We start from the raw sequence: 25,277 nt of genomic DNA on the forward strand, positions 1-25,277 counted from the left end.
AGTCAGTGATGACTTTCCTCAGTCTCTGCCATCAGGAGGCCTGGACATGTGGTTGAGCCACCGCGCCACCTTGCGAGAGCTGCCTAAAACAGAGAAATAAATAAGAAACGTCTGCAGGGCTTTCTTAGAAGATCCAGGCTCTTGAAATGATGGCAAAAACCATCCAGGGCTTCACGGGTACTCATGGTGTGGCCCTCATCCCTCTGTTGCTGCTTTCTCTTGGGCCTAGGGCCTGGCAGCATATAGAGCGCTCACTGAACCTCAGAGCAGCTCTTCAGAAGTCTTGATTTCTAGAAATTGCAAGTCAAGAGACCTGCGCTCCAGCGTGGACTTCATCATTAGTTGTCTCTCCTTGGACAGGTCAGATATCATGCCGGGTCTCACTTTCCCCATCCATAAAATGAGGAGTTAGGTGGCGTGTCCTCCTAAGTCCATCTGGCCTGTGTATCTCTGATCAACATTCTGCCTGTTCTAGTTGAACCTTCTCATCAGTAAGACTCTCAGCAGATCCCTTTTTATTACTGATTATTTAACGGTACTATTGTCCATTACTTAAAAATTGCCTGTCCAAGGACACCTATGATTTTTGGTTCTTGGATTGGCCGCTGGTATAATTATGGTTGTCATGCTTCCCTAGTTTCCATGGGACAGGTCACCCAGACCAGGAAGTCAGGAACTTAGAGACTTGTGCTACGTATTCATGATCCTAGTTCTTTAGAAAGAATGTTCCAGTGGCAAAATTATGTTTCTGCTTAGGCTCCTTTCCTGGAGGAACAATAATGGAGGATGCTCTTGTAAGAAGAGCCTGTAACCAATCTCACAATTAAGTTGGCCTTTCTTATATAGAACAAACAGTTGAGGAATATTATGTTCGCCTGGTACAGATGGCACACATCAGATGGCCTTCCCTTGACGCTCTCCAGTCTATAGTGATATTTGGAACGTTAGCCAGTGTGGATACAGGAGCAGCATCTTGTTCTAACGGTACCTATGATACCACCAGCACCAGCAGGCAAACAGCTTTATATCAAGGTTCCATTCAGTATTTTGATGCTAGACCAATATCATTTTAGCTCATACCTCTGTCATTCTTGGGCACCACAATTTTAAATGCAAACTTCTCAAGAAGTACATTTCCTTCATTCAACAAATATTTACCAAATATTTACTGAGTGCCAACAATATGCTGGGCACTGTTCTAGGGTCAGAGGAAATAACAGCGAAGTAAACAGAAAAATTCCTATCATATGGCAGCTTATGTTCTAATAGAGCAAGAGAAACAATAAATATGTAAAATATGGAATACATTAGGGGTGATAAGTGCCATGGAGAAAAATAAGGCAGGTAATGAGGTTAGGAAGGGCACATAGATTTGGCAGTTGGGGTGCGGGGTTCTATATTATACAAGGAGTTCAAGGAAGGACTTATGGAGAATGGGACATTTGAGCAAGGCCTTAACAGACATGAGGCAGGGAGTCTGGAAGGTCCATGGGGAGAACTTCCCGGTAAAGGAACAGCAAGTGCAAGAAGTTGAGGCGGGAGGAAGTCTGCTGTGTTGTCGTTAGGATGGGAGTGTAGTGAAAGGGAGAGGCGGTCGCAGCAGTAACGCGCCACCTTGTGTCAGGGCTTGTATGTCACTCTGGTGACTTGCTTTTTCCCTGAGTGGCATAGGAAGCCATTGGAATGACACGGTTTAGGTGTTTTCACTTACAATTCACTTGGTTTGACCTTAAGTTTCTCCATGTTTGCTCCCATCCCCATATGTATTTGTATCCTCTTTAAGGACTTTTTCTTGACTCTAAATCCTTTCAACTCAAAGCTCTGGAACTGACCTCCACCTACCCTATCTTTCTCACACCACGCTTTCTCTGTTGCCCCCTTGACGCCTCCATGCCCCCATCCCATGGAGGAGATGATGCACTTTGCCCCATCTCGCATTCCCCGTGGTCTCAGGGCTTCCGCATAACCGTTCTCAGCCGTGTGGAACGCTCTCCTCCCTGAGGGCTCAAGCTCTTCTTCTCCACACACCTCGTCCCTCCTCTTGCTGTCGTCTAGTTGTTCTCTAACATTCATTGAAGATGACTGTCACCCAGAGAACTACCAGCACCCTGGGGAAGCCAGGGGCCACCTGGCCCGTGTCCTGCTACGGATTCACTCACCTCAGTGTCTGACACTTTGCCCTTGTTTGGTTCAGCCCCCTATGTCCACAGCCACAGCTTGGACCTCATTTTTCTTCAGGTATTGTCATCTCCAAAGTTTTAAACTCTAATTAGTGTGCAATGAGATGGACACGAATAAATGCAATTATACATGTAGCCCAGTCTCCAATCCTACTGTGTTCCTGCCCTCTCACCCTCGCAATACTACGTGTTGGCCTCCAGGGGGAGCTCAAACTCCCAGTCCCGAGCATGGACCGCCTTGGATCATGGATGCTTTGGGTTACAGTACCGGGGGGAAGCCGTGATTAAGCATGTGGGTAATAGAGTCAGACATAGTTGTTCAAGTCCCTTTTCTTCCACCTCCTAACTGTGTAACACTGGGCAAGCTGCTCGAGGTCTCTGAGCCTCGCCAATAAAATGAGAATAAAAAGGTATACCTCACAGGGATGGATATGTGAGCAATAAATGACAGTATAAACGTAAGTGGAGTGTTCAGTATAGTGCTTACCAATAAGTGGGAGCCAGTCAGAGGCTGCTCTTCTTTGAGACAAGTAAAGTCTGTTGTTGGTCCACGGGGTGGTCTCGTGTATTTCCTTCTTGTTTCAAGCAGATCTTTAAACTTTTGAAAAGCTTCTGCTGTGGTATTGCCGCACAGCTGCGAAGGGGTCTGTACCCTGTCTCTTTCTCTGCTACCCCAATTCTGGCCCCTGAGCCTCGCAGGACTCAGGACCGGGCGAGGAGGACAGTGGAGTGGGCGGCTTTGCAAGCCTCCCGAAGCTGCACGACATTTTTTCTTCTTTGGAGACACTGAACAGAGAATATATATGATACGTGTTCTCCCTATTTTGCACGTATATAGCTCATTCCTGGAGAGTGGCACAGAGGCAGTTATTGCTTCAGAACCGTTTAAAACAGTCACAGCCTTTTATTTTCACTTATTGATCACAAAATGCGGGGAGGGATAGTTCCTTTCAGAGCAGCATGCCAGGTTTCTTTAAGCGGCTGGAGCGGGACTCACGGCTTCCTCTCTGCCTCATCGCGCATCCATTCCTCAGACCACCACACACTGGCTTCTGCTGTTACAGATCCATTCAATCTGCTGTTGAGGCTGTTAGGGGAGGAAGCTCGAGCAGGGAGGAGGGGACCCCCATGCTGCAGGGGCAAGGTGTGAGCCTATTCCGAACCGTCCACGCAGAAGTGTGGAGGAAAGGCAAGGAATGCATTTGGACGATCCTTTAAAATATGAGCTATAAATGTAAATGTAAGTGCAGGAATAAGGTATATTTATATAAGGTATATCATACAATTCATATAGAAAAGGACAAAAAGCAAATGAGAGAGAGCTGTTAAAAAATCCAGCTTAAAACATGTTCACAGAAGTTAGATAAAGCAAACCAGTTGTGAAAGTAAAATAAATGATTATTTACAAGGGGTTTAAAAGAGCTATACCTGAAACAAAAAAAATAAAAGTGAAAAAGATGAGCAAAATTTTATTGGGCAAACACAAACAGAAAGTAATAGGATGGCATAAAATTTAATTTTTGGTAAAATGAATCTGAGGCAAAATGCAATAAATATGTCCAAAAGGGAAATTTTCGCTATGATAAATAAAAAACGCAATGAAGATGAACACTACGTGTGCTTTTAGAGGCTAAATAATTTAACATCAAAATGTGAAGCAGAATACCCCATGACCCAACAGTTTTACTCCTGGATGCATCTCAACAGAAATGTATACTTCTAGTCACCTTTCTGGTACTAGAATGTACTAGAACATTCATAGCAGCACTTTCCATAACTGCCCCCGAATTGAAACTATGCAAGTGAGACTCACCAGAAGAATGGATAAATAAATGTGAAATACTCAGTAGTGGAATGCTGTACAGCAGTGAAGAGTAATGTTCTGCATGCAGCAGTCTACATGGACCTCATGGTCAGAACGCTGAGCAAAAGCCTTCTACCACACGCGAGCACGTGCTGCATGGTTCTATTTATTAAAAGGAAAAGTGGAACAAAGAGAGCTGATCTCAGAGGTTGGAAGGCTGGATCCGAGCTTCTCTTTGAGAATAGTGGAGTGGTGACTAGAAGTGAGCGCTGTGGGCAGGGGCTGCCCTAGGTTTTTGTTACACAGGGATACTAATTTTGTGAAAAATTTTCAAGCCGTCCACTTGACTGGAGCACTTAAAAAAAATTTTTTTTTTAGTAAAATGTTTAAATATGAAGAAAAATTATCAAATACTGGAGAACTGTACAGAAAAATTATTTTAGAGATTTTAGCATACTGCTTCAGGCTTTTTGGTTAAATAAAAAGTAAAAGTACTTTTGAATCATATAGCTATTTAGGTTGAATTCATGCATATTGGTATTATACCTTAAAATACATAAGTTATGTGTATGTATGTACTTAAAGACATTTTAAAAAAATTGTTGATACTATCTTATACCCAAAAGAAATCCTAAAGTTCCCAAAATAGGAATTGTATAGGCCATATGACATTCTGAAACTACCATGTGGTAAACTAGATAATATTATTAATATTTTAAACAACTACAAAAATTAACCACTTCAGATGTATCTTAAATAAATATGTGGCCAATGATTAAATCCAGTGATAATTACAGATTATAATTAAGATTGTTTTTTAGAAAGTAAAAATGAGAAAAATAAATATTTGGTAAAAGCTTGTCCAGATGTCTAAAGCTGTATTTAGGGGCAACAATGGTAGGTTCATAGTTTTAAATGCTTTGATTATTTAAAAAAAAGAAAAGAAATTAATTATGTTTACAATTCAACTTGGCAAGACAAGTATAAAATAAACCTAAGGGAAGTATAAGGAATGAAGTAATAAGAGTAAAAGTAACAAATGGAGTAACTAGAAACTACAAAAGAAAACAATAGAGCTGATGAACAAATCTAAGTACTCACTCCTTGAAAGGAAAAAGAAAATAGCACAATGATATAGACAGATCTCTGGCAAGTGTAATTAGGAATAATTTAACACAAACAAAAAGAGAAAAAAGAAACCCAATTAGACAGAAAGTTTTTCAACATACAGTGCTTTATGTGATGTTATACCAGTATATAATTTTAAATTGCAACGTAAATATCGAACCTGGGAAATTATGATTACAAAGATTTCATTATGAGCAAAGAACCCTAATCAATGCAGAATTATTGGAGGGATTGGAAAGATGATCAATTCGTGGTTTAAGATCAGACAGTGCTTGTTTTATTCTAACTTCTAAAGAGGACTTCTGGGTGTGGCTTGGCTCTGCCAAGCACTCGAGTCACCATTTGACCTTGGTCAACCTGCTTAACCTTGTTGAGTGACTCTAGGAACCAATGAATGAGTGCGTGCATGCCTGAGAGGGGTGAAACAGCCTTCTCAGAGGTTATCAGAGACTTGTGAGGTGATACCTGTGAAGTTCTTAGCACAGGGGCTTTAAGTAGTGAGCATGCAATTAACAGTAGGTGTTATAATAATGCCTGATAACACCTAAGAACATCAAACGTCCTTTAGTGCATAAGACTCAAAGTATCAATGAGTAATCTTTTGATTTTTTTTTTCAGGTTATCCTGATCCAGGAAATTTTTCCTGGACAGACTATCTGGAAGCTATTCAGACTAATACAGTTCCTTCCAAAGTTTTTAAAATGGTAAGCTTGTATCCATATAAACCCTCAACTTTAAACAATATCTGTGTTGAGTCGTGCCTCCGTGTGGCAGTTTTAAATTATTCTAACTTTTTCTTTTTAAATTCAAGTGTTATTTTCATAACCAGTTTGCTTCACTTTTACTTAAAAATACAAAGGAGGTGACTCATTTCCTGCTGTTCCTATCCCAGATGAAGGAGATGGTCTCCCTCCTTGAAAAGCGGGAGCCCCATGCCAGATGGAGGTGGTGTTGAGAGCCCCTAGTGACTGAGACCTTCATTTCCCACTCTCCTCGCCCCTGAGTGGGGGCTTGGAGCCTTCACAGTCTCAGGGACTGTTCGAATGTCAATGATGCCATAATAAAATAGGTGAATCGTAGCCTGTGTGTATGATAGTTTGATCCATTTTGAGGGAAACATTGCTTTTAGCATTTGTTAGAATACCAATTTTTGAAGTTCAAATTTGTACTTATATACTTATTCCAGGTTTGGACCAAGTGTAAATTATTTTGTAAGGCAAAGTGTGTTGATAGTATAGAAATACTTGTGTTTTAAACCAGTGGTTTCAAACTCTGTCCCCTTGCAGCTCATGGTGTGCTCCGGGCACCGTGACTCGTCTCAATCAAAGTGTTATATTGTGAGCGCCTACACACTATTTCATCTACTGAGAGTGTTCCAGGGACCAAAAGGGATTTAAAATAAAACGCTGTTTCATTTTTTCAAAAATTGATTATAAGAGGATGGATTAGGGGGAAGAAGAAAAATCAAAGTAAGAAGGCTAGAAGTTCTGGAGAGCTAGAAAACGTTTTAAGAATTCTGAACATTCAATGAGCAAAAACACCAGCTGCTAGTAGTCTCTCTTTCTCTCGCTTTCTGTCAAAACTTCCTTCTACTTTTCCCAGAGGAAAATTACAAGAAAATAAGGTAATGAAAAGACTTAGCTTAAAAAGGCAACTTCTAGACTCTGTCTTGGGTTTTTATGGACTCACTTCAAGTTATGTATCTTTGGCATCCGCAATACGAAACAATTACCACTGGTGTCAGGATGGTGACCTTGGAGAGAACAGAAAGGTTTTCAGAGATCAGAGACCTGACTATAGTCAGAATACTCCATTCAGTAGATGTAAAAATGCATTTTAGAGGGAAAATATGCTCCACAAAAATTGGAGAGAAACAAACCAGGTACTGGAGAAAGATTTAACTGTTGATTGCTGACATATTATGAGGGTTTTGTTTTCCTGTTACCATTTCTAGACCTTAGGAATTCAGTACACTTTCATTTACAGTGAAGTGAGTTGAACACTTTTATGGACAGTAGCTTTCAAAGTGAAATTTTTTGCCAGCCTGTAAACACTGTCAGAGTTGTCTTTTGACTTTGATTTTGTTAAATTTCCTTAGTTTCGATGATTTGGTAAGTCCCAATATATTTTTTTCCCACTCCATTTTCTTTATTATTGCCTGAGTTTCCACCATTATGGACTCCTGGTTCCTAGCATTTTAAGACTTGGAAGAAACCTTAAAGTAACACAGTTTATTAACATACTTATATTACACATGAAGTAACAAAATACAGGTTATGGCTTTGAATTACCTTGTTGTATGATCTGAAAGCAGTTTAGCAGTTGAAATTATATAGCTTTTATCTAAGTATATTTTAAAATGGAGATGTGTAAAAGATCCTGTTTATTTTTTCTAATTACTTATTAAATAATTTTGCCATCTAAGACATACACTCCAAAACTGGGCAGTGGGAATAGTCAATGGATTCTTAATTTATAAGGTTACTTTCAGAAAAAAAGGAAAAGTCTAAACCAATGGGTAAACTGTAATAAGATCTTTCTTTGAACCTTGCTGTGATTGGTAATGATTTTATGATTTAATCTGTCTTTGTCTTTTTAGCTATCTTGAAAATGACCAAAAAATTCTTTATCTTCTCACAGGTTTTTATGAAACTGCAGAAAATAATATCCATGAAGTCCTATGTGGTCTTAAAACTAAATTTCAGTTGTATTAAAGATCTGAATGTAAAACTAGAACAATAATATTTTAGAAAAAATTCAGTGGCATATCTGAATTGCTGGATTTTGTGTGAATTTTTGTCCTTGTAATGTTATAGTGGTTGCCTCATGGTTTTCTGCCAAATATGAAACTTGAAGTTGTGGGTAAATGAAACCCCAGGTTACTTCGTGTTGCTACGATTGCAGATGTTGATGACCAAAGAACAGAGGTACGGTTTTATTACGTCATTGTGTTGGCAGTTTTTCTCACTTTTCCTGTGAGACTGGCATCAGAGCTCTGACTTCTGGCAGAGTGCAGGAGTGAAACTTTGACTGACTGCATCTCCAGTCATGTATCTTTGGGCAGAGAATTCCAGCTGATGTGCCTGTGAAATGGGAAATCTATAGATTAGACATGACTGACTTGAAGAGGGTTTCTAATACATTTCTGTTTAGATTTGCTGTTTAGACTTTATATATTATTCCTTTTCTTTTAAAGCTTTTTAGTGGTATTATTAGATTTTTCTTGAAATTTTTGTCATTAAACACTTTATCAAGAACAACTAAATCTTTGTTTTCTACTCTTCTTTGTCGGATCAAAAAATATAAGAGTGATGTCAGCATGATGGCAGAGTGAGCTTTCCCAGTAATCTCTCCTGCCACCATACAACAAAAAAGACATTCATACTCCAACAGAGGACATCCAAACACAATACAAAGGACATCTGAGAGGCCCACACAGCCATACGATGGAAGTCAGAGAGGCTAGAGCCCCCCTCAGAGGAGCTGGACCAGGATAAGAGAAAATTTTACTCCCTCCCCAAAAGACTGGGATCTGGGACCACAGGTAGCCTCCTGGAGGGAAGGGGTGGGGGAGGGGATGTACGTTTGTGGGAACATCAAAGGTCCCTGAGGGCCTCCATGTCCTAAGGGAATGCCCCCTACCCAGGCAAAAGCTAATGCAGGGGTGACCTCATCAAGCCAACACTCCAGGAGAGCAGATAGGGAGGGAAGAGTGAGAAAACCCTGAGAGCACACAGAAGAAAGCACCCCTCCCCTACTCCTACCCAGTGTGACTCCAGCACCTGGGATCTCTGTGGAATGCATAGGGCTCAGAATGTGCGGCTCTTGACCCCCACCCAGTGGCAATAGGTGGTAGCTGCAACCGAATAATACCATGATGTGCAAAAACAGAGCCTGCCCCGTAGCAGTATCAAAAATTATACTAAATCTCCAGACCAGCGAGAAAATGACAAGTACCCATAAATCAGTCCTGAGGACACAGAAATATGTAATCTAAATGACAGAGAATTCGAAATAGCTATTATCCAAAAAAGTCAAGTTAAAAGAGAATGTAGAGAGACAATTTAACAAGTTCAAGAGTTACTTCACAAAAGAGGTTGAAACTATAAAGAAGAACTAATCAGAAATATTGGAGATGAAAGACACAATGGAAGAAACAAAACAAAATATGGATTCCCTGAATGCTCAAGAGGACGTCATAGAACAGTGAATCAGGGTAATCAAGGATAGACATGTTGAAATGCTCCAGATAGAGGAGGAGAGAGAACTAAGACTAAAAAGAAATGAAGAAACTCCAAGAAATAGCCGACTCAATTAGGAAATGCAACATAGGAATTATAGGTATTCCAGAGGGAGAAGGGAAGGAGAATGGAGCAGAAAACTTGTTCAAAGAAATAATAGTAGAGAACTTCACAAAACTAGGGAAGGAGATGGAAATCCATGAGGAACAGGCTACCAGATCTCCTAGATTTTGTCAATGTAAAAAGACCTACTGCAAGGCATATAGTAGTGAAACTGGCAAAAATGAATGACAAAGAAAGAATACTAAGGGCAGCAAGGAAGAAGAAAATAACCTACAAAAGAACTCCTATCAGGCTTTCCTTGGATTTCTCTGCAGAAACCTTACAACCTAGGAGAAACTGGAATGACATATTCAAATCTTTGAAGGACAAAAACTTTCAGCCAAGAAATACTCTATCCAGTGAAAATATCCTTCAGATATGAGGGAGAAATAAAAACTTTCTCAGACAAACAAAAGCTAAGGGAGTTCGTAGCCACGAGACTCCCCTCCCCCCCAGCTACAAGAAATCCTCAAGAAGGGCCTCATACCTGAAAAAAAGGGGAAAAAAGGGTTACAAATCACAGAGTAAGGAGATAAATAGGTAAACAGAATCAGAAGATTGTAGCTATACATCAGAACAGGTTAGCAAATACTCAAGAATACCATTAAAGATAAAGGGAAGGAAAACACCAGAAACAAAGATAATCTTGTCATTTTAATCACAAACTCATAACACAAGATGGAATAAGATGTGAGAAAAACAACTTAGGAGGAGAAGAGGAAAGGGACTGAGTCGGTTTAGTCTAATGATATGAGAGGCCATCAGAAAATGGACTATCTCATCTGCGAGATTTTTGAATACAAACCTCATGGTAACCACTAAACAAAAAAGCAGAAGAGAGACACAAATAATAAATAAGGAGAAAACAAAGAAACACAACATAAAAAACTACATAACTCAATCGGTAGAGCAAGATACATGAGACGAGAAACAAAGGAAACGCAGGAGAACCAGAAAACAAGTGATAGATGGCAGCATTAAGTCCTCATACATCAATAATCACCCTAAACGTAAACAGATTGAATTCTCCAACAAGAAGACACAGAATGGATTAAAGAACAAGACCCAACAATATGCTGCCTCCAGGAAACACATCTCAGCTCCAATGACAAACATGGGCTCAGAGTGAAGGGATGGAAAATGATACTCCAAGCTAATGGCAAGGAAAGGAAAGCAGGTGTTGCAATACTTATATCAGACAAAGTAGACTTCAAGATAAGGCAGGAAAAGAGAGACAAAGAGGGGCAGTATATAATGATCAAAGGGAGAAATAACACATAAATATCTATGCACCCAACACAAGAGCACCAAAGTACATAAAGCAACTATTAACAAACCTAAAAGAAGATATTAATAATAGCACAATAATAGTAGGGGACCTCAACACTCCACTCACATCAATGAATAGATCATCCACACAGAAAGTCAACAAGGAAACAGTGGAATTAAATGAAAAACTAGACCAGTTGGACTTAGACATATAGAGAACACTCCATCCAAAAACAGCAGAATACACATTCTTCTCAAGTGTGCATAGAACATTCTGAAGGATAGACCATATGTTGGGAAACAAGGCTAGCCTCAATAAATTTAAGAAGACTGAAATAATAACAAGCATCTTTTCTGATCACAATGCTATGAAACTAGAGATTACTTACAAGAAAAAAATTGAGAAAGGGACAAAGATGTGGAGACTAAACAACAAGCTATTGAACAACTAATGGATCACTGAAGAAATTAAAGGAGAAATAAACAAATCTGGAGACAAATGAAAATGATAACATACCATACCAACTCAAATGGGAGGCAGCAAAAGCCACATTAAGAGGTAAATTCATTGCAATACAGGCTCACCTTAACAAACAAGAAAAATCCCAAGTAAGCAATCTTAAACTACACCTAACTGAACTAGAAAAAGAAGAACAAACAAAACCCCAAGTCAGCAGAAGGAGAGAAATAATGAAAATCAGAGGAGAAAAATGCTATTGAAACAAAAAAGGCAGTAGAAAGGATCAATGAAACAAAGAGCTGGTTCTTTGAGAAGATAAAGTTGTCAAACCCCTAGCCAGACTTATGAAGAAAAAAAAGAGAGAAAGCTCAAATAAATAAAATTAGAAATGAAAGAGGAGACCCACAACTAAAAAATACAACTATGTACTAGGGGGATTTGGGGAGAAAAAGCAGAAAAAAAAAAGGTTGGCAACAGTTGTTAGCTCAGGTGCCAATCTTAAAAAAAAAAAAGAAATGAAAGAGGAGAAATAACAACAGATACCACAGAAATACAGCAGATTATAAGAGAATACTATGAAAAGCTATATGCCAACAAAATGGACAATCTAGAGGAAATGGATAAATTCTTAGACTCTTACAACCTCCCAAAGCTGAATCCAGAAGAAATAGAGAATCTGAATAGACCAATCACAAGTAAAGAGATTGAAGCAGTAATCAAAAGCATGCCAAAGAATAAAAGCCCAGGACAAGATGGCTTCCCTGGAGAGTTCTACCAAACTTTCAGAGAGGATTTAATACCTATCCTTCTCAAGCTATTCCAAAAAATTAGGGAAGATGGAATGCTTCCTAACACGTTCTATGAGGCCAACATCACTCTGATACAAAAGCCTGACAAGCACAACACAGAAAAGGAAAACTACAGGCCAATATTGCTGATGAACATATATGCAAAAATCCTCAACAAAATATTGGCAACCTGAATACAGCAATACATCACAAAGATCATACATCATGACCAAGTGGGAATTGTACCAGGGACACAGGGATGGTTCAATATCCACATATCAATCAATGTGGTAGAGCACATCAACAAAATGAGGACTAAAAACCACATGATCATCTCAGTAGATGCAGAGAAAGCATTTGACAAGATCCAACAGCCATTTATGATAAAACTCTTAATAAAATGGGGAAGAAGGAAATTACCTCAACATAATAAAGGCCATATATGACAGACCCACAGCCAACATCATACTCTATGGGGAGAAACTAAACACCATCCCTCTGAGAAGAGGAACAAGACAAGTATGCCCATTATCACCTCTCTTAGTCAGCATAGTACTGGAGGTTTTGACCAGAGCAATTAGGCGAGAGAAAGGAATAAAAGGAATCCAAATAGGGAGTGAAGAAGTGAACCTCTCACTGTTTGCAGATGACATGATCTTATATAGAGAAAACCCTAAAGAATCCATTGGAAAAGTATCAGAAATAATTAACAACTACAGTAAAGTTGCAGGGTACAAAATCACCTTACAAAAATGAGTCACATTTCTGTACTCTAATAACGAACTTACAGAAAGAGAACTCAAGAATACAATTTCATTTACAATCACAATAAAAAGAATAAAGTATCTAGGAATAAATTTAACCAAGGAGGTGAAGGACTTATACAATGAAAACTATAAGACATTACTGAAAGAAATAGATGATGACATAAAGAGATGGAAAGAGATACCATGCACATGGATTGGAAGAATAAACATAGTCCAAACGTCTGTACTACCCAAAGCAACCTACAGATTCAGTGCAATCCCAATCAGAATCCCAATGACATTCTTCACAGAAATAGAACAAGGAATCCTAAAATTCACATGGGGCAACCAAAGACCCTGAATTTCTAAAGCAATCCTGAGAAAAAAGAACAAAGCAGGAAGCATCACCATCCCTGACTTCAAAATATACTACAAAGCCATAGTAATCAAAACAGCATGATACTGGTACAAAAACAGGCACACAGATCAATGGAACAGAGCTGAAAGCCCAGAAATAAAACCACACATCCACAGACAGCCAATCTTTGATGAAGGTGCCAAGAACATACAGAAAAGAAAAGATAGTCTCTTCAATAAATGGTGTTGGGAAAACTGGATAGCTGCATGCAAAAGAATGCAAGTAGACCATTATCTCATGCCATACACAAAAATAAACTCAAAATGGATCAAAGACTTGAAGGTAAGTCCTGAAACCATAAAACTCCTGAAAGATAATATGGGCAGTACACTCTTTGACATTGAACTTAAAATGATCTTGTCAAATAGCATGTCTTCTCAGACATGGGAAATAAAAGAAAAAATAAACAAATGGGACTTCGTCAGACTAAAGAGCTTCTGCAAGGCAAAAGAAACTAGGATCAAAACAAAAAGACAACCCACCAATTGGGAGAAAATATTTGCAAATCATATATCCAAGAAGAGGTTAATCTTCATAATGTACAAGGAACTCATGCAACTGAACAACGAAGAACAAACAGCGTGACCGAAAAATGGGCAGAGGATACAAACAGACATTTTTCCAAAGAAGATATACAGATGGCCAATAAACACATGAAAAGATGTTCAATATCACTAATCATCAGGGAAATGCAAATCAAAAACTACACTAGCATACTACATTATGCCTGTTAAAATGGCTATAAACACTAAGACTAAAAATAACAAATGTTGGAGAGGGTATGGAGAAAAGGAAACCTGCATACATTGCTTGGTGGCAATGCAAACTGCTGCAGCCACTATGGAAAACAGTGTGGAGATTCCTCAAAAAACTAAAAATACAAATACCATAGGACACAGCTATCCCACTACTGGGTATCTACCCAAACAACTTGAAATCAACAATCCAAAGTAACACTTGCACCCCTATGCTCATTGCTGCACTATTCACAATAGCAAGACATGGAAACTATCCAAGCGCCCATCAACTGATGACTGGATAAAGAAGGTGTGGTATATATACAGTGGAATACTACTCAGCCAGAAAAAAAGACAAAATCATCCCATTTGCAACAACATGGATGGACCTGGAGGATATTATGTTAAGTGAAATAAGCCAGACGTAGAAAGACAAACACCAGGTGATTTCACTCATATGTGGAATATAAACAAACACATGGACAAAGAAAACAGTTCAGTGGTTACCAGGGGAAGGGGGGTGGGAGGGACATAGGGGGTGAAGGGGAGCACTCGTGTGGTGACTGACAAGAAATAATGTACAACTGAAATTTCACAATGATGTAAACTATTATGAAGTCAATTAAAAAAATAAATAAAAACTGGTTACTCACAAAAAATAAATAAAATAAAATAAAATACTTTAGTCACTGTAGCTAAAAAAATGTTAGATTTTGAGGTAAAGATTTGATTAACAGATTTCTATACTCTCCTTGTAACATTTGTTTTTTAAAAAATACACTCATCTTCAAAATGAAATTTTCCTAAAATAAATCTTTTCCTTTGTTTTATACAGAGAGCTGAAAGCATCTGTGGGATTCCATAAATCTTCCGCAGCATATGACAGTTCAAAAACTATCCCAAGCACAGTTCTTTTCATAATAATAAAAAAAGATTGAAGTCAACTAATTGTTGGCACTATCAAGAAAGATGCACGTATTTAATTTGATATTGTAGAGGTGGGAGAACTGTTCCTCTCCCCTCTAGGTCCTTCTGGCTGGTCTAGGAATTAAATTGACATGAGACAGAATAACAGGAGAAAATCAAGCAAAGTTTAATAACATGTATACGTGGGAGAAACCCAGGAAATCTGAGTCTCTCGCCAAAATGGCGGAAGCCGCTACCTTAAATACCATCTTCAGCCAAGCATAAAGGAGGCCCGCTATTGGGGGTAGTGGTTGGGACTTCAAAGGGGAGGAAGGCAGTTTACATGGAGATGGGAAAGCAAGTGTTTGATAAGCAAACGTTGACCATGTTTTGCAAAGACAGTGAGGGATGGAGAGGACTTGGATCCAATGGGCCTGGTTGGGCCCCTCCCTGTCCATCACGCCTAGTTTATGTCCTACTGCACTCATCTGTGCTGTTAGCTCCTTCCTGGCACGGGCCTTCTGTCTTAAGTTCTGTTAGGCAGTTAAGGGGAGGGCCAGAGCTTCTCTCAGAGTCTTTTGTTCTTAAAAATAAGCCAAAGAGACACATTTTGGGGTGGCAAATTCTGATCTGCCACAATATACAGTTTGATATAACTTAAAAGAAATCTTATTTGCTGTATGCCTAATTTGAAAACAATTCCTAATTCATCTCAGAGAATAATCAGCACGTACGTTCTAATAAAATTTGAAGCTGAGTATTCGTCTCGGCCATAGGTTATCAAGAGCAGATAATGGCAATAGCCTTTATTCTTCTGACAATGAAAATAATAACTATGCTAAACACCATTCAGGAAAAATATAAGTATTTTCTTCCATGTAGCTTGTTATTATGTTGTATTTTAAAGTTAATTTTAAGCATATCACTTAAATTCTCATTTATTTGTGGCTGTCTATTGTTTATTCTTACTGCACTGACTGTGGGAATAACTTTTGGATGCCATCGTTACTTTATAAATTCAGTAATATTTTGTCATCGAAAATGAGCATCAGATTTTTTTCTCTGAATTCTTGTTTAACTCTCGTTATAAATTATTGCATTTATAGGAAAAACTCGGTCTTAATAGTACATCAAATCTTAATTAGACTTTAAGTTGACAGACTATTTTCTTGTGATTTATAAGGTCCGGGCTGTGGCATCCAGCTGAGTGTGTTTGCCTGCTTAGCATGCGATCATCCTGAATTAGCCTGCTACCTTAAAATAGTATTTGAAAAACTTTTGCTCCTAAAGTGAATTTAGTATATCTTTTATTTACCATCTCAGGATTGATCTTTTTAAATCTGTAAGAATTTAGCTGATCCTTCCAAAGAAATCTTTCAGGAATCTTCTCCTTATTCTTTTTCTTTCATGGTAATTTCTTTCTCCTTTATTAGAGGAAAAAGAGTTGAAAAGTGTCTGGTAACCTCCGACAAGATTAGAACCATAAACGTTAACCTCTGTGGTTGTGGGCATAATGAAAATCTCTTTAAGATTTTAGGGCTAAATTATGATGTGTTTATGAGAGTGGCACTTTCTACTCTGTGAAATGGTGCTTTATAAAATGTAAAATGAATTGCTTCCACATAAAGTTGAGTCTGTCAGAATATATTAATCTTGGATGGACATAAACGACTTAGGACTTGCTGCGTACTTGGGGTCTCACCAACAGCCTCTGACCTCTTGCAGCTCACTCCTGGGAAATCCTGCCCTGGACCCTCCACTCCACACCCTCCGCTAGTCCACTGCACAGTTGGGGAAATGCTCATCCTGCCCTTTGAGATACAGCGGGAAACATGGTCTGTGGGCCCACAGTTTTCTGCCCAGAAAGAAACTGTACAGAAGATTCCACAGCAGGGCTTAAAACTCCACTCATCAGTGTTCCCAAGGAAAAAATGCTTGAAAATGAGCATCAGGCTTTTTCTCTGAATTCTCGTTTAAGGAGATTGGAGGCAGGGGACGGGATTATCTTTACCAATTGAGAAAGCAGTTGACACTTCCTTGATTTCCTCTTTGCCCAGTACATTCCTCTATTCCTTTGTTAATGTGTTGATCACATTGTTCTGTAATTTTCTCTTTTAGAGTCAGTGTCCTTCAAAGACTGTTTTTATCTCTGGCACGTAATAGATGCTTAATATATACATGAGTGAATGAATGACTCAGTGAAGGAGTGAATGGCATTGAATGTACTTTGCAATCCTGACTGTTATTTGAATGTGTATGAAATGATTATGTTAGTCAAGAAGTACTCTTCTCTCATTCTCAGTTCCTTTCCTGATTACTCTTCCATTGGAAATCTAGTTCCACATACTGTGCTGGAAACTGCCGTAGGAGGGGACTCATCTGGGTTGGAATTCCACCTCTGATTCTTAGTTAACTGTTACTAACTGGATAAAGTGACTCAACTTACCTGAAGTTTCTTTATCTGTAAAGTGATGGGCTGACAATGCCAGCCTTACAGGCTTGTTGTGAAATTCAGTGAGGTAATGTTTGCAAAATTCCTAAAATTGTGCCGACTCTTTCCAGGTACCTAGTGGTAGCTGCTGTTATTAGTCAGTGCAAATGCCCTGTGCTCTCTCCCTGGGTGCCTTTATTTTCTGTGTTAGTGAAGGGCTTATGGAAGAAATTGTCATCAGTAGGTGGAGAAGGGACAAGCCCACACTCCTTGGTGAAAAAAGCAAGGAGCTTGATTAGAATTCCCCTAAGGAACGCTAATGTGAGCGTATGGGACTGTGCGGCATGCCTGTCTCTGTTGAGAGTAGAGTCAGCCTATTAGAACCACAAGAACAATTATTAGTAATGATGATAATGATGATGATAGCACTTAGTTTTTGTCAGACACTCTTCAAAGGGCTTTAAATGCATAATGCATCCTCACAGCAACTGTGTGACATGAGGTACTGTTATTGTAGATGAGGAAACTGAAGCCCAGCGAGGTGAAGTAATTGGTCCAAGGTCACAAGCTAGCGTATGGGGAACCAGATTTAAACCCTGGCTTTCAAGCAGAGGTTTTCTGCTCCGGGGCTTGTAGACTCTGTACTCCTCCCACTGTTGGGTTCTGACGGGCTCATGCAGACCCTGCTTCGTAGTGGGAGGGCAGACTCAGTGTCTGCTCCTCGCCCACTCCACTTTGTCTCTTGCACTGAGCTGCACTGCCTGTCCCACCGGGAGGGCTGTGAGGAGCCAGGCGCCCCTGACAGAGCATGGCAGACCCAGTAAAGACTGACTTTGTTCCTTTCTGCCACTCCCCAAATAGGTAGTTTCTCTTATGTGTTTGATTAATTCTATTTTTTGTTTTTTAAAGATTGGCACCTAGGCTAACAACTGTTGCCAATCTTCCTTTATTTTTTTTTTTTTTAAGGATTGGCACCTGGGCTAACAACTGTTGCCAACCTTTTTTTTTCCTGCTTTATTTCCCAAAACCACCCCACCATCCCCTGGTACATAGTTGTATAGCCTAGTTGCAGGTCCTTCCAGTTGTGGGATGTGGGATGCCGCCTCAACGTGGCCCGACGAGTGGTGCCATGTCCACGCCCAGGATCCGAACCCTGGGCCGCCGCAGTGGAGCGCGCGAACTTAACCACTCGCCACGGAGCCGGCCCCTAATTCTATTTTTTTTTTTTTAAAGATTTTTTTATTTTTTCCTTTTTCTCCCCAAAGGCCCCCCCCCCCCGGTACATAGTTGTGTATTCTTCGTTGTGGGTTCTTCTAGTTGTGGCATGTGGGACGCTGCCTCAGCGTGGTCTGATGAGTAGTGCCATGTCCGCGCCCAGGATTCGAACCAACGAAACACTGGGCCGCCTGCAGCGGAGCGTGCGAACTTAACCACTCGGCCATGGGGCCAGCCCCCCCAATTCTATTTTTTAACAGCTTGTTTGAGATATAATTCATACACCATAAAATACATTGGTTTTGAGCACATTCCCAGAGTTGTGCAACCATCACCGCTATCTAAGTTTAGAACATTTTCATTGCCCCAAAAAGAAAGCTCGTGCCCATTAGCAATCAGTCTTCAATCTATACCTCCCACAGCCCCTGGCAATCACTACTCTATTTTTCTGTCTCTATGGATTTGCCTATTCTGAACATTTCATATAAATGGAATTGGTGACCTTTTATGTCTGCCTTCTTTCACTTAGCACAGTGTTTTCAAGGTTCACTCACGTAGCGTGTGTGAGTACTTCATTCCTTTTTATTTCTCAGTAGCACTTCATTGTACGGATGCACAGCAGTTTATTTGTCCCATTGTTGAGGGCCATTTGGGTTGTTTCCTCTTTCTGGCTGTTTGGAATAATGCTGCTACGAACAGTTGTGCATGTTTTTCTGCAGACGGGTTTTCATTTCTCTAGGGTATATATCTAGAAGTAGAATTGCTGGGTCATATGGGTCATAAACTCTCTGCTTAATATTTTGAGGAACTACCAAAATGTTTTCCAAAGTGGAAATTTTGCATTCCCACCATCAGTGTATAAGGGTTCCAGTTTTTCCACATCCTCACCCACGTTATTGTTTGTTTTATTTCTTTATTTGTAATTTTAGCCATCCTGGTGGGCCTTCTGTGCTTAGACCCAAAGATGGAGATCCAATCGGAGTTACTGTAGTTTACACGTGACTGGTAATAGCATCCTGGCCAAGAGGAGCGGGCTGCAGTCACTGTTGCTTAGTGTTTGCCGTAGAAGTTGTCACCGTGGCGGATGTGGTGATGTAAGTCTCAGATGTCACAGGAGTAAAAGTAGGGAAATAAGTCAGTTACTGAATGTGGGCTTTGTTCCAGATATTTAGCTAAACATGTTGTATATGCCATCTTTATCTTCACGACAACTCTTCAAAAAATTTTTATTGAGATATAACTGACATATAGCATTATATTAGTTTCAGATGTACAACATAATGATTTGATATGTGTATATACTGCAAAATGATCACCACAATACAGTTGGCGTGGGGAATTTCAGTAATTTGACCAAGTTTTCACAGCTAGTAGTGAAAGCGCTGGGTTGAAACTTAGATGTTTCTAACTCCAAAGGCGGTGCTCTCCCATTTTAGCAATTGCCCTGTAGCTGTGATGAGCCATTGCAGTTAGAGACTATGAACTATCAGCGGTGGGGGCGTGGCGCAGTGGAAGCCTGATTCAAGCTAGTCCACACTCTTGCTCTCGTAAGTCCGCTGGCACTAGTCAGGCCTGATATTCTGATTTTCAAATGGAAAATACGAATTTGGTCATGTATGGTGCACTGGTAGGTGAGTTGTGAAGTTTTCTTGCCATGGCAGAGTTTTAAGATGCTGTCTTCCTCTTGTGTTGATTGCTGCGTTGATTAATTACCATGGTGACTCTATAATAAATATTTATGATGTTCTCAGTGTGTGTCTCGTGCAGCTTATAGCCAGCTATTACGTTTAATAATTATTCTTTCATTTGGTTGCACAGTGTGCTCTGTTATATCTACAACCCCATTACTGTCATCTTATCAGGAAATGCACGTTAAATGACAGTAGACGGATGGATGCTTTTAGGAAGTTTAGCCTTTATTTGGAAAAAAAGAGATATTCTTCTACAAATAAATGTGAAGGGAAGCCTTAAAACAGAGTAATACTTGATAAATATTTGCCCGGTGGGTCCTGCAGCTAAGCTGTGAAATGAATTATAAATGAATCCCAAATAGATGCTGTAGGAAGTTCTACTGAATCATTAATAAATTGAGTCTCTTCAGCAAGTCTTTTCATATTTAATGCATTAACTGGATGTATTTGTGGCATTTCTAAATGAATAAGAACATCATGACAAAAGAAATTGTCATGGCAAGTCGTCTACTTGTGTGAGCAGAAACTATTTTGAATTTTAGGTCAGAACAATAAGTTCAAAGCTTTTGTTTGAAAAAAACTTCAGCTGGATTAGTGCAAAGCAAAAGTCCTGATACAAGTCAGCGAATGTTCACTTTTATTAAAGGTGCCTGGGCTTCAGGAAAGTCACTTGACCCCTGTGAGTCCTAGTTTAATTATCTGTCAAAAAGGGAGCAGAATCTGGAATGTGTCATCTCACTTGCCAATGTCTCTAACCGGGATGCATTTTTGAAAATGGTTTTGAAATGTGAGGACAGAAGAAGATACTGATGTTAAAAATGACTGTCCTTTGAGCTAAACTTCTAACTGATGGCCATCCCAGGGCCACAGTGATCGATGGCTGTCTTCATCTAGGAAGGGGACGGGGCAGCTTTCAAAAATATTATGACCAATTAATGAAAAGGTAATTTTTAGAGTAGGTGAAGCTATGAATTAGTGTCAACCATGATTTCCAGAAACGTTGGAGCAGGCAGAGTGCTTTTCCTGGCAAAGGTACATTAGTGTGATTACAGTAACAACAAACAGCAGTAATAATAATATCAGTGATGGCTAACTCGAATGTGTCACCCACATGCTGCTGCTTATGTGTGTTACATTTTCCTACTCTTAATCCACACAGCAACCGTATAAGGTGAAGTCGATGAGGAAACAGGCGCAGATAGCTCAAGCAACTTGCCCAAGGTCACACAGCTGGAAAATGGTAGAGCCAGGTGGGAACCAGGTGGCCTGGTTCTACAGTCTGAGCTCTTAACCCACGGGCAGCATCTTTTTCTGTAAAGGGCCAGAAAGAAAATACTTCAGCCTTTGTGGGCCATGTGGTTTCTGCCGCAACTGCTGGGCTCTGTGGTTTAGCACAAAAGCAGCCATAAATAACATGTAAACAGTTGAGTGTGGCTGTGCTCATAGAGAACTTTATTTGTGGACACTGAAATTTGAATTCCATGTGTCATGAAATAGTCTTCTTTTGATTTTTTTTCAGCCATTTAAAAATGTAAAAACCATTTTTAGCTTGTGGGATGGACAGAAAGTGGTGGTAGGGCCCTATCTGACCTGTGGACTATAATTTGCCAACTCCTGTCTTAATGGATACACTATACCCATTGGACTATGAGGTGAACTTACTAAGTTGTTGCCTTCAGTATAAGTAGCTTTGTGTCCTTGCCTTAGTTTTTGAATATTTAATTTTTGAACCAAACCACATAGACTTAAGTGTATTTTCCTAGTATCAGTTAATTACCATCCCTTCATTTGATTTTCGGTGTGAATGTAGTCAGGCCCCCGAGGCGATGTTTGATCTTTCGCAGAGCCGGCTTCTCTGCCACTGGAGTTGTATTCTCCAAGAACTGTAAATAGAGACTTACCTTTTACGTTTTTATTAAAGTCAGTATATCCAGAACCAAAACATGGTGGACAGCATAGCCATGAGGAACCGCCACGGCGATTGGATGTCCCGCTCCGGACCCCTGCTGGCGCTGCTTCCATGATGCTCACCCAGCCCCGCCTACCAGCCTACCCTTGAGATCTAACGATCCTGACATTCGATCATTTGGCTAGAGGCATCAGCTTAGTCACGAGCTAGAGAGAATAGAAATAGCACATTTCACAGTTTTCCATGCAGAACACTGTCTGTGTAGAAACTGCTTAAATAAAAGATGATGACCCTTATCTTAGGGTTATGCACTGCTTTCAGTGTCTGAGGAATTACAGATGGCTTGGCTGCAAAATGCACACACACGCGTATACAAATACTAGATGACGTTTGTGTTTCAAGGGTTAGTGGGCCTTACTTTAGACTAACGATCCTTAAGTTAGGGAAGGGCCTCCATTCCCTGTACTGTGTCCCTTCATTCGAAGCGTTATATTTACTCAGAAAGTGTGAGAGCCTTTGCTTGTGATAAGGAAGCCTCCTGTTCCCACACCTTCCTTCGGATGCTCGCCGTGGACTTGCTGTCTTCCTTCAGAGCAAACGAGAGAGTCTCTTGGACTTGCCTTAGCTTCGGAGGAGGCTCACGCCCTCTCTGTGGTTTTCCTGAACAGAGGTGTGCTGTTCTGACACAGCACAGCGCTGACACTCCGAATGCCCATCCTAATGCTGGCGCTGAGCTAATTATGCTGAACAGCATCTCTTTCTCTCACATCCTGCTTTATAGGCACTGTGTTCTTAACACTGGAAGAAAATCTATCAGAAATAAATAAGTGAGCAGGAACACTCCAGAAAAAACTGGCTAGGCAAGATGATGAATACCTTTTCCCCCTTGCTCCAAAATCTGTGTCATTTCTTATGATGTAAGAAAGGGCAATAGACTCACGGAAAAGAGATTCTTCCACGAGAAGCGAATGATTCTCCGACTGTTTCTTAGAGGCTTATTCCCTGCACGTCCTAGCCCAGGCCCCCGTCCAGGGTGTAGAGTGAGCACTGGGCCGTGGACACAAGTGCACCAGGCCACATTCACCGGGAGTGTCTTCCCTCAACCCCAGTGGGGCCTGTTGGTAGGAAAAGAAGGGACGTGGAGATCCCGTGAACTCAGAGGAGAGATTCGTGTTTCGGGCTTGTAGGCCCAAACAGGGGTGAATCAAACTTGAAAGTTGAATGGAAGACGGGGTCCCGAGGTGCAGGCTGCGCAGGACGGCGGCCCAGGGAGGGTGGACGGCCTGCGAGGCGGGCGGGCGCACGCCGGAAACGGCGAAGCTGAAGGTGCTCGGGCGGGTGGACGTCCTGGTCGGGAGGGCGGCACTGGGCGCGGCCCGTCAGGGGTGAGCACAGGCGAAGGCTTCCAGAGCAACAGGACGCAGATTCGGTGCCCCCAGGAGCTTCTCAGAAACGGAGGCGCCCTGGCCCCCTCCCAGACCAGCTGCGTCAGAATCTGCATTGTAACCAGGCCCCACCTGGTTTGTTCTCCATGCGAGTGGGAACAAGGAGTTCTCGGGAGGAGGGAGGGCGGTCCGCCTGCCCTGCGCCCTGGTGGCACGGTCATCTCCGCAGGGCTGAGGACGCGGTAGGGTGCGCCGCCTCCCCAGGGAGCCAGGCGGGAGTGGCTGCTTTTGGCTCTGAGTTCAGCAGACGGCAAGACCAACAAGATCCCGTGGGTTTACCCTTTCCCCGTGACGCTGTTGTAAGAAAACTAAGTCTCCTAATAGACTCCTTGAAACGGCTGCGCGGTGGTTTGGTGTCCAGTGGGAGGCTCTGAGCCAGAGGCTGAGGCCAGCGCCGTCCCTGCTCGCTGATGTGCTGGTCAGGTTCCTGCCTGGCTTTCCGTCTGGGGCTGTGGGGGAGTTCTCACTGTAGGCTCCTGGCAGTCACGTTTACCTGCTTCTCTGCCTCTTTGCTCCTTTGGACTCTTCTCATTGACTTCTCTCCTTCACCTCCACCCCAGGCCCTGGCCGTTTGTCTTTCCTCTGCACGCTGGCGGCTCTGAGGCCTGACTGCGTGTGTGGCCCGGCAGGCCTGTGGGTTGTAAGCCCCGGGTGATTTTAATGCACTGCCTGGGCTGAGGACCTCTGCCGGGTTCTCTCCCTCGGTGAGCTCTCCATTCCCTTGGTCGTCAGTACCTCATATTTGCTAGTAACTTTCAAATTTTATTTACTGCCGTGACCTCTCCCCAGAGTCCCGGAGTTATATATTTAAGTGTTACTTGACATCTTTTTTGTTTTGTGTTCATACGTCCCAGACTGAACTCTGTAACACAAAGACGCAAACCTGTTTTTCCTTTAGGCATCCTCAACTTAATAACATGTCTTACTCCAGACTTTATCACCGTTAGAGAGAACTGTAAAGTTTGGAAGAAAACAGAAAAATACCAGGATTTGGCTAGTGAATTTTGACTGACTTTTAAGAATTCTCTTAAGTTGAAAGTGATGGGAGCTGGCCCGTGGCCGAGTGGTTAAGTTCGTGTGCTCTGCTTTGGTGGCCTGGGGTTTCACCGGTTCGGAGCCTGGGCTTGGACATGGCATGGCTCATCAGGCCATGCTGAGACAGCATCCCACATAGCAGAGCCAGAGGAACTCACAACTAGAATATACAACTATGTACTGGGGGGGCTTTGGGGAGAAGAAGAAAAAGTAAAAAATAAAGAAAGTGACGTTTCACTCTTAACTTTACGTGAATGGGTCACATCTTACTTTCTCTTCTGCTTTTGAAAATACCACCGTCCTTTCTTGAAGAACTGGCGACATTCAGAACCTGTGTGAGCAAAGACAATTGTTTCATGACTGACTTCTATAACTGGCAACTGGCAAGGTTCTTCAAAATTGATTGTAAGGTGCCTCTTGATAATCACTGAACTGTAGGTAAAGGGGGAGTGAGGGATATGCATGATAGAATCAGGGAAATAGAAGAAGAATTCCTTTTTCATGTTTTTTCAGCAAAGCTTTGCTTTGTAAGGTCAGCAGATATGTTTTTTCTAATACATGAAAGTAGGCTCAATTTTATGTGACTGTACTGTCATAAATGGTAAGTGATATCTAAAGATAATATGTACAGTGTTTGTACATATGAGCTACACGCAGAAACTTCCAGAGCATTCACAGTCACTGGGTCTGTGGGCTGACTTGAGAGGTTTTGCACGAAGAACCTTCAGTGAGCGGCTGTTGTCTCGTTCCCACAGGTGCCATGCTGGCGTCT

At 41.1% G+C, this 25,277-nt stretch overlaps 1 protein-coding gene across 1 annotated transcript in view; it reads left to right on the forward strand.

Moving 5' to 3' along the window:
* Positions 1 to 25,277, forward strand: part of L3MBTL4 (L3MBTL histone methyl-lysine binding protein 4) — a 469,197-nt gene that overhangs the window by 222,140 nt on the left and 221,780 nt on the right. The window contains 2 exon segments of the mRNA XM_070514531.1: positions 5,731 to 5,816; positions 7,929 to 8,039. Of these exon segments, the coding sequence (XP_070370632.1) occupies positions 5,731 to 5,816; positions 7,929 to 8,039 (197 nt within the window).

Source organism: Equus asinus, chromosome 7, assembly GCF_041296235.1.
Source record: "Equus asinus isolate D_3611 breed Donkey chromosome 7, EquAss-T2T_v2, whole genome shotgun sequence".
Taxonomy (NCBI): Eukaryota; Metazoa; Chordata; class Mammalia; order Perissodactyla; family Equidae; genus Equus; species Equus asinus.